At 41.2% G+C, this 17,647-nt stretch overlaps 1 protein-coding gene across 3 annotated transcripts in view; it reads right to left on the bottom strand.

The window, feature by feature from the left end:
* The window catches only part of RCAN2 (regulator of calcineurin 2), a 245,762-nt gene that overhangs the window by 16,469 nt on the left and 211,646 nt on the right, over positions 1-17,647 (bottom strand). For all 3 annotated transcript variants that reach the window (XM_081296302.1, XM_081296303.1, XM_081296304.1), the window contains 2 exons: positions 5,627-5,800; positions 2,708-2,879 (listed from right to left, as the gene is read on the bottom strand). In XM_081296302.1, the coding sequence (XP_081152428.1) occupies positions 2,708-2,879; positions 5,627-5,800 (346 nt within the window). The remainder of the gene's footprint in view (positions 1-2,707; positions 2,880-5,626; positions 5,801-17,647) is intronic.

Genomic DNA, 17,647 nt, shown 5'->3' on the forward strand with positions numbered 1-17,647 from the left:
GTGTAAAAGCAGAAAAGGCCTAATGTCAGCCAAGGCAGCCAGTGTCCTTCAAAGAAAGCCAACTGGCCGGTGGTGAAGATCACCTTGGGAATCAGAAGAGCCAGGATTGAAAATTAGCCAGTCATGTCACCTTGGAAAAGCTCATTCTTCTCTCTAGCCGTTTCCTGACCTGTAACATGGGGGTAATAAGAGTCCCTCGCTCTGTCCTTACCACATGCAGGGCACTTCCAAAATGGTAGGTGGTTCACTGGTTGTGATAAAGGAAGGTGAAGGTCATAAGCTAAAAGATAAGCATTTTAACATTGTCGATCACTTATTCACAATTCTAAAAGAACTTCTCCCTTTTTATTCTAAGACCATTCCCTTCCTCTGTGCCAAGCTCTGTGTGAGCATCTCTTGTGGGTGCTACTTCCCACTCCATCTGTCCCAGGTTGCACTTGTCCCTGGTGGTGCCTTCCAGACCCTGCACTGAGCGCCATCAGTCAGTGAGGGTGTCTAGCACTTGTCCTGATCTCCTGTCTGCACCAAGCTCTGTGAACGCAGACTACGAATGACTATTTTATCATATTCTTGATTTTTTAAAAAGATGATGATGGCTTGACTTCTACTGGCTCTAAGTGAGTGGACCAGAGACCACAGGACACTAAAGCCAGCAAGTCTGACACCACTGGGGCCTCCTTTAGAAGAGGGAAGGACACAGCCTTGGAAGCAGCTCTGTTGTGGGCAAGTTCTCTCTCTGCCCCGGGCCTCAGTTTCCTGCCCTGTAAAATGCTAAGTCAGCCAGTGACTCCTGGGTCCTCTGGCCAAGATCTTAGTGATTCTATGAGGAATGCTATTTGCTGACCTTCAAAACAACTCTACAGAGTGTTCGAATGTATTCCTGTTAATACCTGGGCACAGGTGTCAGAGTGGCAGTTTCAATGACTGTGGCACTAACTGGTCTCAGGATTTGACAAGCTTGCCTGCTTCTGAAATGTCCTGAATTGCTGCGGGAAATGGCTTCACCACCAATAAAGCACATCCCAAACATGGCCCGCTTAGGAGGAGGGCTGAGGAAGCAGGCACTTCCTGTCTGTGAACTAGACATTCAAGGAGATCACATTCTACAACATCTCCCTATTCCTTCCCTCTCCGGCCCATCTTGGACACCTACTGCTTCTCCCAGTGGCTCTTCAAGGGTGAATATGACCGCCCTTTCACAGGCCCCAGGAGCTCAGTGACTTGCTGGTGATTACAAAGAACTCCCTGCCCCTCAGGGGACAAATCTAAGCCTCAGAGAACTCAAGTGAGAAGGGTGTACCACCAGTAGATGAAGCAGATATACTGGCTGTTATTCCCCATATGCTGCACTCCCCACCAAGGAGCTTGCTGCTTCTTAGGGTTTGTTTATGAATACAATGGCCTCATCTGAGTAGTTGGCAGGGTAACCAGCTCCACTTAGTTTTCCTGGGAATTTCCTAGTTTGGGCACTGAAATCCCACACCCCAGAGTTCCCTCTAAGCCTCAGCAAACCAGGATTCTTGGCCACCCCAATTTCCAGCATTGGAAACTTTATGTATACAAGAAGCACTATGTGCCATTATTAAAAAAAAAAAAATGCAGATTTCCTGGGTGGTTGATTCTTGGGCCAAATGTTTTGCCGACCATACCCAGAAATACTAGTGAGAATTTAAGTAGTATTCCTGAAATTTGGCATTGGTTACCAATGGTTCTTGAACTCATCTGATGTTAGAATCAGCTGGGGAGCCTTTAAAAAATACTGATGGCTGAACTTTACTCTGGACCAATTAAAGTAAAAGCTCTTGGGGTGGAAGCAGAGCATTGGGATTATATTTTTGGAGAACCCCCAGTAGATGAAGCAGACACACTGGCCGTTATTCCTCATATGCTCCACTGCATTGAAAACTGGGCTGCCAGTGGTTTCAGCCCCTCCAATTTCTACCATTTCCCCTTTTGGTATATAATATGGGAAAAATAACATGACGTATAGGTGGTATCGTCTCCTGAAGTTGAAGATGGTATTATACTTAGGTATAAAACCTAAAGAAATATTTGGAGATGTGCATATAGAGAGATACAAAAATGTCAGTGGTAGCTTTGATGGTAATAACAAAATCCTAAGATGGTCTAGGCGTGGTAATATATTCATATACTGGAAGAGTATGCTGCAATGAAAACGAATGACTTAGAGCTACACATGCCAACACTGGACCCAAGAGACCCTAAGATTATTCTAAAGTTAGAGGTTTACTCTCAGTTCTTGGGGAGTTGGAGGCTTCCCTTTGGCAGGCGCATTGTCTTGTAGCAGAGTTCCTGGGTATGTACTATGACCTGCGTCAGCAATAAAACTGGGTTACCTTCTGCCAGCTGATAGGAGCCATTTTGCCTGTTCTGAGAAAACTTCCTCATGGTAGAAATCCCTGAAGAATAAGGTAGTGCTGCCAGATCTTAAGATATCTGCATTGTAACCCAGAGGTCAAGAGGACTGCAGTCATTTTTGTGCAGGTTCTGGAATTGCTTTTAAAGAGGTGCAAAGTTGGAGGCTGCGGTCCTCATTCATCATCCCTCCCGCTGGCCACACAGAGCAATAAATCCATTTAGAAGTGCAGATGTTACTGTGAACCCAGGATTTCAAGGTTGTTTGTCTTGTTTGGCGCTTCTAGGTTGCTGAGGAATGTTCATTTTTAAAAAGGGCTGCAGAGCTTACCTGGTCCTAGTTTGGCCACGGCATAGAGGAGGTCGTAGTTGAGGACCGGTGTGGCATCGCTGATGGGCTGCCAGCCCACAGGAGGCGACGAGGGGGGCGAGATGAGAAACTGCTTGGCAGGTTGTGGCGGAGCCAAGTGCAGTTTGTCTCCATCTGTCTCTGGAGTCTGGACCTTTCAAACAGAGCAGGAGGGAGACACTTTACTCATTGTGGCTTCAGATGGGCCATGTTGGTAAACTAAGATGTGGATCTTCATTTTCAGCCTGTGACGAATGAAGCAGACTATAATAATAACTACTAACCACACACCCTGTGCTCAGCTATCTGATCAATCCTTAATACAGAGGATCTCTCCTCTAACTCGCATCCATGTCACCTGGAGGGCTTAGGAAAACAGGCTGCTGGGCCTCACCCAAGGCATTAATGCAGGAGGGCTGGGAGGGGGCCAGAGCATTTGCATTTCTCCTAAGTTTTGAAGTTCTCAGATGATGCTGCTGGTGCACCCTTACAAGAAAGCTGCTAAGCCAATTAGCTTTTTTTTTTTTTTTTTTTTTTTTTTTTTTTATGGTGGGGATTAAACTGAGCCACACCCTCAGCTCTATTTTATGTGTTATTTAGAGACAGGGTCTCACTGAGTTGCTTAGGGTCTTGGTAAGTTCTGAGGCTGGCTTTGAACTTGTGATTCTCCTGCCTTAGCCTCCAGCCAAGGCGCTGGGATGACAGGCGTGCATTACCGGCTCCTAGCCATTCTCTATTATCTCCCTCCATTCCTGCCCTTTTTCTTATTGATGTAAAATTAACCATTTTAAAGTTAACAGTTCAGTGGCATTTAGTACATGGTCAATGTCTTTGCGACTACCACTTCTGTCCAGTTTTAAACCCTTTCTGTCGCCCATAATTCTGAACCCATTAAATAGTGATTGTCATTCCAGCCTCTCATCAGGCCCTGGTGGCTGCTTTCTTTCTGCCTCTGTGGATTTACCTGTTCTGGAAAAATATTTCCTATAGGTAGAATCATAGAATATTTGACCTTTTGTGTTTAGCTTCTTTCACTTAGTCTAAAGTTTACAGGGTTCGTCACATTGTAGAATGAACTATTGGTTTTTTTATTTGTTCTAATTAGTTAAAAATGACAGTGGAATGTATTTTGACACATCATACATAAATTATGATTTCTCATTCTTCTGGTTGTACATGATGTAGAATCACACAGGTTGTATAGTCATATGTAATAAGGTAATAATATCAGATTCATTCTACTATCCTTCATATCCCTCCTCTACCTCCCTGTCTAATCCAAAGTACCTCTATTCTTCCCTACCATCCCCCCTTATTGTGAATTAGCATCCACATATGAGAGAAAACATTTGGCCTTAGGATTTGGGGGAGTGGCTTATTTTGCTTAGCATGATATCATGATATTCTCTAGCTCCATCAATTTACAGGCAAATGCCATAATTTCATTTTTATTTAAGGCTGAGTGATATTCCATTGTGTCTATATACCACATTTTCTTTGAAAACTTGGAGGAATGGAACCACCCTTTGACTCAGCTATCCCACTTCTTGGTCTTTACCCAAAGGACTTAAAATAATCGTACTACAGTGACACAGTCACATCAGCATTTAGAGCAGATGAGCTCACAATAGATAAACTGTGGAACCAACCTAGGTGTCCTTTAACAGATGAATGGATAAAGAAAATGTGGTATGTTTTTGTTTCTTTATATGGCTGAATAATATGATATTGTATGAGTACGCTACAATGTCTATCCATTCATTTGTTGAAGGACATTTGGGTTGTGTTCACCATTTGTCTTTTGTGAATGGAGTCACAGTGAGCATGCAGGTACATGTATTTGGACGTGTATTGAGTTCCTCTTTTCAATATGTAGGAGTGAAATGGTAACTGTTTATCATTTTAAGGAACCAAGTTTTTTGGGTACCAGGGATTGAACTCAAGGGCACTCAACCACTGAGCCACATCCTTAGCCCTATTTTGTATTTTATTTAGAGACAGGGTCTCACTGAGTTGCTTAGTGCCTTTCCATTGAACTCGTGATCCTCTGCCTCCCGAGCTGCTGGTATTACAGGTGTGTGCCACCATACTTAGCCCAAGTAAGATTTTAGTAGATGATGAAACAGGTTTGTTCAAGCAACACAAGTTAGTAGCAAATATGGGATTTGAACATGGGTCTGTAACCAAGGTCTATGTGCTTTTTACTATGCCATTCTCTGCAGAGTCCAAATGAAAAAAAATGTTTGCAGGTCACTAAAGAGGTGGATCAAGGTTATCTAAAGAGGCAGTGGGAACATTGATGGAAAACTGTAATTTTCTGTTGCTGTGGACTTCATGAGCATTGCCAAGATCTACTCATCCTATTTTGAAATAGCTAGAATTTATATTTGCATGAATTAAAATACAAAATCAATTTCCATATATTTGTAAACTTTTTCCATGAATAGGAATCATTAGTTTTAGTGGACTATGTAACTTTTCTAAGTTTTAATTATAACCCTGACATAAAGGTTAGGAGTCATGATTAAATCATTCTTATTATAACTACTAACTGGTATTTACTGTGCATTGACCGAGCTATTGAAAACACAAACTTATTTAATCTTCATGGCAACAGTGGGGGTATATATATCATAATTCTCAGTTTACAAATGAGGGAACTGAGCCCCTGAGAGGTTATATGAGCTGCCCAGGTTAGAGTCCCAGCTGGTAGCTTCTGGTACCTGCTTCTCATCCACTCAGCTGTGCCTGTCTGGGAATCATGATCTGAATCTATTTCTCAGTGAACTAATTATAGACTATAAACCAATCTTAAAGTAGAAAGAGTTCCACTTACATTTTTAAAAGGCAAAAAAATTTGCTAAGGCAAAAAGGATTAATTTTGATTAAGAATAACCTTACCTGTGCAAAGTAGAGTTTTAATTTTTTCCCTCTGAACTGGGTTTCATGAAGCTCTATCCTGGCACGGGCTGCAGATTTAGGATTGCTGAAGTTTATTCGGACACGTCTGAAACTCTTGAAGAGCTGGAATGTCACGCAGTCATCATAAGTCCGGAACAGTCCCTCAAATTTTTCCTGATAAAAACAAACACAGAGGAAGATCCAGTGGTTCATGTGTCTTGTGAGATGCCAGATCTGACAAGAACAAGTAACTAAGGAAACAGGCCAGTATTACTGAAGTCAGAACACCCACAATGTATGTTTTGAGTCTATTGCCAGATGCTATTCATGTCCGTGGATTCAGTTCAAGGATTCATAACCTGGATCCAGGGGTCTGTGGAGGACTAATGAATAGGGTTCAAAGCACATGACACATGTTGAATATTGGGCTAAATGTTGTGTGCTTTCTTCTGGGGAGTGGTATCATAGCTGTCATAGATTCTCTAAGGAGTCCATTCTCTAAGATACTAGAGGTACCGAGTATGTAGTGAACGTTATTCATTCTTATCTTTGGAGCACTTTTCTTGATTAAAGATGTGGAATTCCCACCCCTCCCCCAAACTTTCTAGCCAGGTAGTGCTGTGATTAGTCCTAGTAAAATGTGGCAAAAGGCAGGAAAAAGTCCTTGAATAATTTTTCAGTGTCTTTCTCTGAAGAGGTCATGCATTCCAGATGAGGAAAATAAGATTTTTCCAAGGAACAGTTGTCAGAAATAGGATTCTCCTCATCTTGGGTTCCTGAATGTCTGTGTGGAGCAGAAATAGCTTTCTTCCTATGCCCACTCCAACCTGTAGCCAACTCTGCCTTGGCTAGAAAAAAAATTCCTCTTTTGCATTAAACCACTGAGAACTGGCAATAATTTTTTTCCTGCAGCATGGCCAAGTCTATCTTGATACAAAGCAATAATATCAAAATTTTAATTCAATGCACAATTTCAATTCAACTGAAAAAATATCTATTACATGCTCGCTTGGTACAAGGCACAGTCTTGTAGAGATGAGGATCATATTGTTCTGACCTTTAATGACCCAACAATTGAGAGGAGACACAGACACACATAAGAGAACACCCAGAGACTGGGGAAAGGCAGAAAAGGAAAAACTGTGTGTGTGTGTGTGTGTGTGTGTGTGTGTGTATTAATGCCCTCTGTCTGGTCCCTTTGAGTCTTAAAACAAAATCCTTATTATAAATAAGACTATCAGTGCATATTAAATAACTGTTTTAACTGGAGAAATTAACACTATGGAAATAACTTTTTCTCTAATAAAAAAAAACCCCACCTGATTATTTGGTTTCTACAGTAAAGGTGTTTTGCCATAAGAGTGAATACAATCAGGAAGGAGATGCATGAACCATTAATGCTAAAGATTCATAGACTTTTAATTGAAATTGGCCCAAGAGATGATGAACTGACCTTTTCTTCCTCACCTCAGCATTTTACAAATTGGAAGTCTGAAGAGATAAGGAGGCACCCAAGGGCACATGGCCAGTCAGTGGCAGAGCCAAATTCTGTGACCCTGACTGTGACAGGTTCCACTTCCTGCTTTAGTGTGACCCTTGTTGCTCTGCCACTGCAACTTATTTTAAAACTGACATATTTTTTTTTCCTTTTTCTTCTCCCTTTCCTCCTCCCAAATCATGGGGGAAGATAGATTAACCTTCCAATCCTAGGCGGAGTTATCTGTCCTTGGGCTCACAGACCACAGGAATGAAGGAGTCCAGACTTTGGAGTTGGCCCCTGTGTATCTAAGCTCTCAAGGCTACAAATGAATTATGACACCTGACGGGTGAAAAAGGTGAAATGCCTCTTTAAATGTCCTCTGTTCCCCCTGACAGTTAGAATCACAGCTTGAGGAACAGGACTCCCTTGTGTTTCTCCTTTGTTAGCAAAGCAATAAAACTTCTTCCTTTATCTCAAAGCCTTGTCCTCATTACTGGTTACTGGATTGTCATGGGGGACAAGGACTGAGCTTTCAGTATCACAACTACAGAGGTGCTTTCAACTCTATTAAGAATTATATGCTGGACTGAAAGGAAGAGATGGTCATGTCAACGAGAGCAAGAGATGGATAGCCATAAACTGACCCAAGGCTAAAGTGTGACCATGTCTAAGAATCGGCACCAGGTTGTGAGATCTCTGTCCTGAGGCTGTAGGAAGACACCTTGGATATGACCGAAGAGTGTCTGCCTACACACTTTCTCTTTTATACCACCGGATCCATCCAGTCCAAGAAACCCAAAGAATATTCTTTAAACTTTTTGTTTGTTAACGCTTAAAAGGATTTGAGAGGTTCTTCTTCCTCCTACCCCCCACCCACTTTCAGGTTCTGTTCTATTCATTTTCCTATTAAGAGTAATACACGCACCTTTCCTCATCTTAGCCAGGACAGTAGTTTAGCCCTGGGATCCTCACACTCCCACACCTGGGCTTCAGCTCCCACTCAAAGGGGGCTCATTAAGGAATTCTTTACCATAGTCCTAAGTTTTCCTGACCAGGAATTCCAGTGATCAAAATACTTTGTTTTTCTGCAATGAAAGTGCTTTGAGATGGTCAAATGGTTTGATTAATGTGGGGAATTTTAGGAAGGGGAAGGATTAAGAGATTAAAACTCATATTTCTATGTCACTTCCAATATGTTTTAGGACAAGATCCTTGGGTCTTCTTTGTGGCTGGTTGGTTTCACTGTTCCCAGATTGGGGGTTCTGCCTGCCCATCCCCTCTGAGGCCTAGGGTGTGTTGTTAAGGCTGGCATTTGGGAGGGGGATTGTTCTTTTCCTTTCCTTTTCAGCTCATAATATTTTTAATAAACTGAGATGGGTCTTATTTTTTTTTATTTTTATTTTTTTAGAGTTGATCTCTGGAACTTGATTAGGAAGAAAAAAGTCAAGTAGCCCAGGGTTAGGCTTCAGGCAAGTGGCAGTGGGCTCACTGTGCTGTGAGGTCACGGCAGACATCAGGAGCTGATCACATTATTTTCTCCACTGATCCCCCAGAGGGAGTCGGGGCAGCTGCCACCATCAAGATGGAATTGGCCATTGACATAAACCTCATTTATTCTTTGGTTTTGGCTTGAGATTTAAAAAAAAAAAAAAAAAAAGCAGATGGAGCTCTTGTACCCAATCTGGGTACAACCCAGAACTTGGGGGCCAGGGTTCTCACCATACCATATGAGGCTTCACGTCTCTATTGATAATAATCAACAGCTGGCATTTACTTGGCAGGTCCTCTTTGTCCAAGTCTTTTGGGAACTTATAGTTGCAGTGGGTGACAGCTGGCCAAGAACTGGGGACTTTCTAGCCATCTCTATTTCTGTTTCTGCTGGTGACATTGCAAACATTTCATTTGTGGAGGCAACAGGATACCAGATGAAATTGCTTAGAGGTTGATCCAGCATAATCGGCTTGCCAGACGTGTCCTGAGGCAAAACACTGGTAGAAAGAGCTGGCGGCTGGGGTCCTCCACCTGCTATTATGGCAGATCTATTATTTTGATACTGTTTCCCCCATGCATATAGTCGAATGTTGTTGTCCTCTGACAGTTTTCTTCAGATGGGAACCCCAGAAACCCAATAAATTCCTCATTTCCTTGATCATCAGTTTTTTTTGTAGCCTCAAGTTGGATAAATGTTCTATATCGGCCCTCCCAAGCTCTTAAAAATTATTGAAGATCCTAAAGAGCTCTTGTAATATGGGTTTTTAATCTGTCAGTGCTTATTGAACTAGAAGTTAAAACAGATATCTTGAAATATTTCTTATAAATTTGTTTAAAAGCAACAATAAACCCATTATGTCAGCCTGTTTTAAGAGAAGTCAGTTTTCCAAAAAAAAAAAAAAAAAAAGAAATGTGTGAAGATTGGCATTGTTTTACACTTTTGCAAATCTCTTTAATTTCTAACTTGATGTGTGTTGAAAAAATGAATATGTTAATAACTTTTCAAGTAATTGAATTTTCTTCCTTGATACTTCATTAAAACTTGACAAGTGGTGGTTTCTTAAAGTGGATCTCAATGTTGAATATGAAGCCATAATCAAATGACAGTTTTCATTTGATTATATTAGGATATATTTATTCGATTTTTCACTCTGGATTTTTTTTAACCACTGCATGACTTTGTAATAGTATACATGCAGTTTTCCCAAAATAATCAGTTTCATTATACAATATAAAACTGATATTAATATTACCACCTATTTTATTAAAACATGTTTAGATATTAGAAAGCTGACAGATTCACATGAGTGGATACAAGCTTTCCAAATCTCAACTCATTATTTATCACTGGTAACAAACACTGTCAGTGATTTTCCTTGAATCAACAGATTCACCTCATTTCATTTTTGGGAAAATGTCTACCAGATCCCTTTCTGCATAACTCTAGTTTTTCCATTTCTTCTTTCAAGTAAATATGTTGTTCCATGAGCGAATTAAGTGCCTAAGCAGCTAAGTACTTCCCATTTTGTCATTTAGAATATTAAATCGGAGTTAGTGAAATTAATAATTCTTCTGCTTCATCTAGGACATTTTAAAAACTGACCTTTCTTGATTTTTTCCTTGTGGGTTTTCTTTGTTTATTTTGTCTTGTGGGTATATGATCGTGAAGAATATTTGGTGCCTCTGCACTGAATCATGCTCAAGTACCAGCAGTTTTAATCACCACTGCTCTGCTACCACTGGTGTAAATGTCAACATGGTTGTCTTAGTATTATGATGAAAATAATGTGACTTCATGGGAGGTGGTCTTGGGAACCCAGATGAATCTATAAGCTTCGAAAACTGCTGTACTATAGGATCTCTGAAAAAGGATTCAGTTGGGTTGAGGCAAAGACAGGAGGTCTAGTGATAACCTTAAGATACAACAAAATGACCACAGAACATGGCTGAAGAGGGTGAAGACAGTGGTACTAAATGCTTCCGGGAAGTCCAAGAGGGAGTGTTGATTGTTATTATCCGTGAGAAACATGGGAAGCCACTGAAAGCCAGGGAATGCAATCACCTATCCAAAGTAACAAACTTAGCCAGTTAGCAAAACCACAATGAGTTATACTACCTAAATGTTGTTGATTAAAATGCAGAGGAGAAGTCCCCACAACAGGAACACGGAAACCAGCCTCCTTGACAATCCTAAAGAGCAGTGCTGCTAGAGAAGTCCAATGGCACCTTTATCTGCATTCCAAACCCTGTACTATGATTCAATATATTTTTCAATTTTTACACTTACAGATCCCTGTGGATGTAAATATCTTACTAAGGAATTCAGCTTTGCTCAAAATCATAAGGCTCTCATCTGCCATTTAGCACCTCCTAGAAGCTGAAAAATGAAACAATTTATGTTTATCGCCTCTCAATGGACCAATCCTGTGCATAATACATTTTTATGGATCATGCTGGCTTTGATGGGCCTCTCAGAAGGTCCCCCTCTCAGAATGACCACGATTTCAAACCTTTCATAATGCAGGCTCTTTCTGTGAAGGGACTGACCAGCTGCATGTGGCAGCTGTCACTTCTGGAGTTGGACCTATCAGGATTTCTTAGGGCAGCCAGGTTTATATGAAATCATGCTTTGCTCCACCACTGGTCTTGATGTTACCTAAATAAAACATCATTATGAAGAGGATGCTCACAATCCTCCTTCCTTTATAAAGGAAATGGCCTGACTTCCTGGTCAAGATATAGACGTTTCTATGCTTTCTCTCTGGAGTCTTTCAGAGAGACAATGATTTAAAACCCAAACTCGAAAAGGAGCCACTTGGTCCTAAAACCTCTTGGCCTCACCACACATTTCTCCCAGCAGAGCACTTCCCATGGTGTGTGTTGTCTCCTTTCAGTCGCAGTGGTGGCCCAAAATTCACTATAGCTGGGTGATGTTACCCTGCATAGGTACATTTTTAGTTCCCTTTATTTAAGGACATTTCCATTTCCCCGGTTCCCCTGAGCATCACCCGATGCATTTAGAACCAGGAAAAAAAAAAAAAAAAAAAAAAAAACCCAAGCAAGCAAACTCCTCAAACAACAACAGTAACAAAACAGAGGGGCTCAAATGATCTTTGAATGGGATCCCTCTTAACCCAAAGTAAGGCATAAAAGTTATTGTTTTTAAAAATGAGAACAAAAAAAATCACAAAAAATAACTTTTGCAATTTTTACAAAAATGTATAACCACGTGTCCACATTGTTAGGGTTTTATAAGGGCTTGGTAAAGGTCAATGCAAATGAGAGGCCTCCAAGCTTCTTTTCCTGGAAACGTGTACTTTATATACAAAGTGGCCTGGAGACCAGGTTTTCAGGACAGCCAAAAAAAAGTGCCGTGTTTGTATCACCACCATGTATAGGAAAAGCCACTGTTTTCTTTGTGTACTCACACTTCACTGACTGCCGCCAGAAAGGGAGTTCCCCCCAGCACTAAGCAATTCCCCAGTTGTGTGAGCACCAAATGGGTGTCCTACATTTTCACTATGATACTACCTACCTGGACATAATGTCGGACTCTACAGGTTAAGGGCTCAGTTCTATAAGGCTGTCCCTAATTCAGATACCAAGTATCATCTCTGCTTTTGACCCACCAGCTATGACCTACAACCTTCCCCTTGGGTTTGAGTATTTGCTAGAATGGCTGATGAATACAAGTAAAGCATCTCCCCGAGTTCCATTTATTATAAAGGATACAATTTGGGGGCTGGGGATATAGCTCAGTTGGTAGAGTACTTGCCTCACATACACAAGGCTCTGGATTCAATCCCCAGCACCGCACACAAAGATACAACTTGGTAATAGGCTGCCTCTGGATACGCACTCTTCTCAGCACCTTTATGTGAAATTCCCTGAACATGGTCCTTTTGGGATTTTGTGGGAGGCCTCATTATAAAGGCAGAATTACTTATGCCATTGGCTCCTTTCCCCTCTCTGAGACCCAGCATGGGGGCTGAAAGTTTCCACCTTTTAAGCCAAAGTTACCTTGGTAACAAGCTCATCCTAAGGCTACCCAGGGCCTCTACCTATCTCATTAGCATACAAAAAGTGGTTATCACTTCCCGATATTACAAGGGTTCCAGGAGCTGTGGGCCAGGAAACACACAAGACAAACGTGATGGATGGTGGAGAAGCAAGAACAAGTAGAGAATTGCTTGGCACCTGTCTTGCAACTGTCCAATAAGGGGTATTAAGTGTCAGGTGAGTGAACCAGGTGAGGAACATACAGGTGGCACTGTTTATGTGCCTAGGACCCTTATCATGTCAACTCCATGTGGTGGCTGACTCACCCTTTGGGTGAGTGAGACTCTCCCAGCACCTGGACCTAAGGCTTGTTCTGGAAGGTTGCCCTGCCCCCTCCTGACTGCCCAGGGGAATGGAGCCTGTTTTTGTCAACTAAGATACAATTTATGGCTGCTTGAAAGTGAAAGCTTCCTGCCTATCCCAGGATATTAGCCCAAGGGGTCTCTTAAAAAAGGGGAGGGGAGGAGGAGGATCTTTCCCACAGGAGAATGGGAAGAAGGGTGGACCAGGTCAAATTTCTGAGAGAATAGTTATGAACACTGATCTGTGCTGTATGCCACAAAATTGGACTTCTCTGCATGGTAATAAATATTTTTTTATGCAGAGGAAGGATCTGACATTCTTTTTATAGCTGCCATATTTCAATTTACAATATCAGTGGCTGCCTTGGCTCAGGGCAGTTCTGCGGGCCAATGATGGCTTCATCCCTCTCCGGGCAGTCAGTTCCTCTTCTCTGATCATTAATCTGCAAGAATATCCGTGGCTGTCATCAGCTTGATTAGATGTAGGCTCTAATTGTGCATGTGTAATTGACGAAATGCAGAGTCTCCTTCACAGCTTACCTGCTCTTCTAAGAAAATGGGAATCACATTTTATGTTCATTAAAATGTTGATTTACTTACTATATGGAGATAAAATTGTTACTAGCACAGACTCTGGAACTACACTACCAAATTCTGGACCCAGCTGTGCAATGACTCTCTGACACCCCGGTTTCTTTAACCTCTAAAATAGGGACAACAGTATCTCTTTATAGAAGTGTCTTATAAAGTGAGTGAGTTTAGTGAAATCACTTGAAAAGGTGCCGAGCATCATGTTTTGTGTGAACTGTTACTAACCTCAGATTGGAAGGTTAACAATATTTTGCTTCTATATCTATATTTGATCCATTAGCTCCGGTTGTACAAATCTCCCTATATTCAAGGATATTACATCGGTGTCTGTTTGTATCTATACTTGCACCTGTATATAATACTTAAAGATTGCAAAGAGCAATTATACGAATGCTAGGATAATCTCATAAAATTAACTGTAATTATACTAACTTGATTTTATTGAGGTTATTATCTATTTAAAATATAGAACCCAAATTAACCATCAACTTCTGTGGAGCTTTAAAGAACATTTATTTTATTTTTGAGATGGCGCCTCAGTATGTTATCCATGCTGGCCTTGAACACCTGGATCCAAGTAATCCTCCCTCTTCAGTCCACCGAATAGCTAGGATTGCAGGTGTACAGTCACTGCTCTGGCTTTGGTGAAGCTTTAAAAGTGCCCTTTACAAAACAATATGGTAAATCAAATAATTTTAAGGAGGAAATCAACTGGGCAATTGCCTTTACTCCTTCTCTTTGTGAACCCTGCACGATAAGCAGGGATTGGAGCTCAGAGAAAGAGCCAGTAAAGGAAAAGCTGCCTGCTTGCAAAGAAGCTTATGCACAGATTAGCTCTGTCCCTCCTACTTGCCCCCTCCCCTCAACACACTTCAAGGATCTTTTAGACAAATTCATCCACAGAATTCCGTACTCCATGTTCCATTGTTTCCTGAACATTGACTGTGAGATACACCCCAGGTACCTTAAACTTAATGAGCCTAAAGCCAATTTTCTTTGCTAGGGTCTATAAATCTGTCACTCATCTATCTCGATGAATGGCCCCTATCCATCAAGCCAGGCAGTTCAATGTTCTCATCTCTACCTGCTCCCTCACTCTGGCATCCCACCAGTTAACAAATCCTGTGTTCTCTGGACCTATCATTATCTCTGAGATCAGGTCCCTGTTCTTCATTCTGCCACCAATTTCTGGGGCCACTGCAGCTTACTCTATTCTTGTACTAGGTCTCCCTATCTTCTGTCTAGCTAGCCTAGAATCACCCTTGAATCTTTGTTCCGAGAGAGGTCCTTCAAAGAGAGAATATTCTGATCATATCACTCCCTTGCAGAATTCTTCAGGGGTTCCCCATAGCTTTCAGAATGAGGCTCAGTTTAGTGTTAAAAATCCATCAAAAAATGACCATTCCTCCCCCATATGGACTTCATATGCTGCCTATGACCTACCTGATCTCCTAAGTTTCTAGCTGAACTTCCACCACTTATTCCCAGAGCCAGGCATTTGCTCTTTTTCACCAGCTAGCTTCACATTGTCTCAGCTTAGACCTCAAGTATGAGAAATCCTTCCTGAATCCCTCTGAGGGTCTGATATCCTTTGGCTGTGTTCCCATAACACAGTTGTCCAGTTAGTAAGAATAATTACTCCATTAGCTGGACTTCAAGGGCAAGAATGATGTCATTTTTGTGTTTTGCTCATGCATTCACTAAGTGCCAACTATAGAAAGGGCCCTCTCGGTGATGAAATAAACCATGCAGTATTGAGAGAACAATGCTCCTCTCCATGCTACCTCTTTACTTCTTATTAGTTGTTGACAGACTTTTATTTATTTATATAAGTGATGCTGAGAATCAAACCCAGTGCGCCTTACACATGCCAGGCAAGTGCACTTCCACTGAGCCCCAGCCCCACTCCTACATGCTACCTTTTGATGACTGTACTCTTGTCAAAGCTATCCATCAATTCTAACAAACATGTTCTGAACACATGTCTTAAGATCTTCTATACTATCATGTGGAAGCCAAAAGCAAATTCTATACAGTTCACCCCTGAAGTCTTTGGTGACCACTCTGCTACCACATTTTCTTCCTCCACCCAAGCTTAATCTCTGCTTCTTTAGGTCTTTCAAATACTTTCTTTTCAGATTTAAATGGTGTGTGTGTGTGTGTGTGTGTTTGTTTTGAGGGGTTGTTAAAGTTGTCAGAAGAAATGATGGGCAAAGGTAGAATTTAGACACATGGAAATGCTTGGTGGTAGATGACTTCAGAGAAGCCTGTCACTCTAGGCAGGCAGTGTCATCATAGGATTTATAGTCACATTAATCTGATTTCTCCTCTGAAGGAGGGCATTCCAGGTGGTTGAGGAAGAGGATAAAAAATATTAGTTGGTCCAAAGCCATATTTCTCTAGGAATGGCTTTGAAGCACAAGAACCATCATTATTATAGGAAATGTAAAAGAAATCTAAGATTTTTCGACAGTCAGCACTTACGTGGTGCTTATGTTCATTTTCATAACGAGATGCCTCATTGAAGACAGCTCCTGTGAATTCTAAACTGTGGGTCAGGGGCTTGCTGATGCGGACATGACACACTGCTCACCAGCCCAGACTGGTTTGGGAAATAGCTTTTTTTTCCAGAATGCCATGCAGCATTGCAGCTGAAAGATGTAGAAAGCAAACTTCTGACAACAGGGGCATTTTAGCTTCTGAAGACTGAGATGAAGCCCGTTTTAATAACAGCTTTTCAATAATTGATGAGGACATTTTTAGGAAGTTTAATGTTAAATTAAAGGGCTAAATCCTAAATATGTTCCACGTCACGTCCTTCTGAAGACAGGCAATTTAAAATTTAATCCATTCATTTTCCCATTTGGCATATGATCAAAGTAAGCCTTTCAAAGGCAGCGTGGTACTACTCTAACTTATTTTCCCCATGAAATTGAAATGGCATTTGCATTCTTTTAAGAAATGAACAATTTTTTTATGACTCAGTCATTGAATCTAAAAAGAAAGTGAAATTTTTATGCTCCTAATGATCTTTCTACTGGCCCCTTTCTTCCCTCTTATTTCGGTTCTGCTTTCCCTGTTCTGGTTTAATGACATAAGAAGAGAATGCATGTTGGTGATATAACCTTACATAAAATTAAATTTCTCATTTAAAATATATTGACTATATCAATCCATCACAAAGTCAGGATAGAAGATACCTAAAAGGAAGCCTTTCAGGTTGGAACATGATGGTCAACATCTAGCAAGACTGAAGTCAGTTTACTAAAAACAAATGTAATCTGTGGCTGGACTGTAGTTTTGCACACTGGTTAAATTTCCACTTGGGTATTTATGAACAAATAAATAAGTGTTGCAGGTACAGTTAATAATGGCTAAGGTTCAAACATTTTCCGTTTTCCAAGTCCTCCCTGAAGCCCTCATAATTTTATTCTCACAATAAAACTTACAAGGCAAATGAAGAAATGGGTTGAAAGAAAATAAACACCACTTAAGGTGGCCAGCTAGTCAGTGATGGAACACAGATCCTGGCACCTGGAGTTATGCTCCGAACTTCCAGGCCAGCCTGCCTCCCGCAGAGGGAAGCTGGTCAATGTGACTGTCTCTTTTGATGCATCTTGTCCAATGGGATGGACACATTTTCGTCTTGAGTTAGTTTTGCCCAGACATATTTCAAAGACCAGCAGCACTGTGAAAAATTCTTGTATAGTCCTAGGAAAAGTGGTGGGAAATCCAGAGGCTACATCTCTCAACAGGATGAGAGCTTCATATGGGCAGTTTGGACTAGAAGCACCTGTAAATTGTATTATAGCATTGGAACTGTATTTCCTCACAATACATGTGCTTTGTGTGTATGGAGTGGGGGCTTCTATACAGAAGCTCAAGATTTTTTTTTTTAAATATAAGCCTGATTTAGGGCCAAAATCATTCCCAGTCCTGCAAGGCAATTTGAGAATTCCATGTAGAATTATTTTTCTCCACATGGTAGAAAGGAAAGTTTGGGGGAGAGTCAGGGAAGCTGGATGAAGCTAGTAACTTAAACCAGAGTTCACTATAAGTAGGATGACCCTGTAATGCATTGTCCAACCCTGAACACTT

This window comes from Spermophilus citellus (assembly GCF_964194105.1).
Source record: "Spermophilus citellus genome assembly, chromosome: 5".
Lineage (NCBI taxonomy): Eukaryota > Metazoa > Chordata > Mammalia > Rodentia > Sciuridae > Spermophilus > Spermophilus citellus.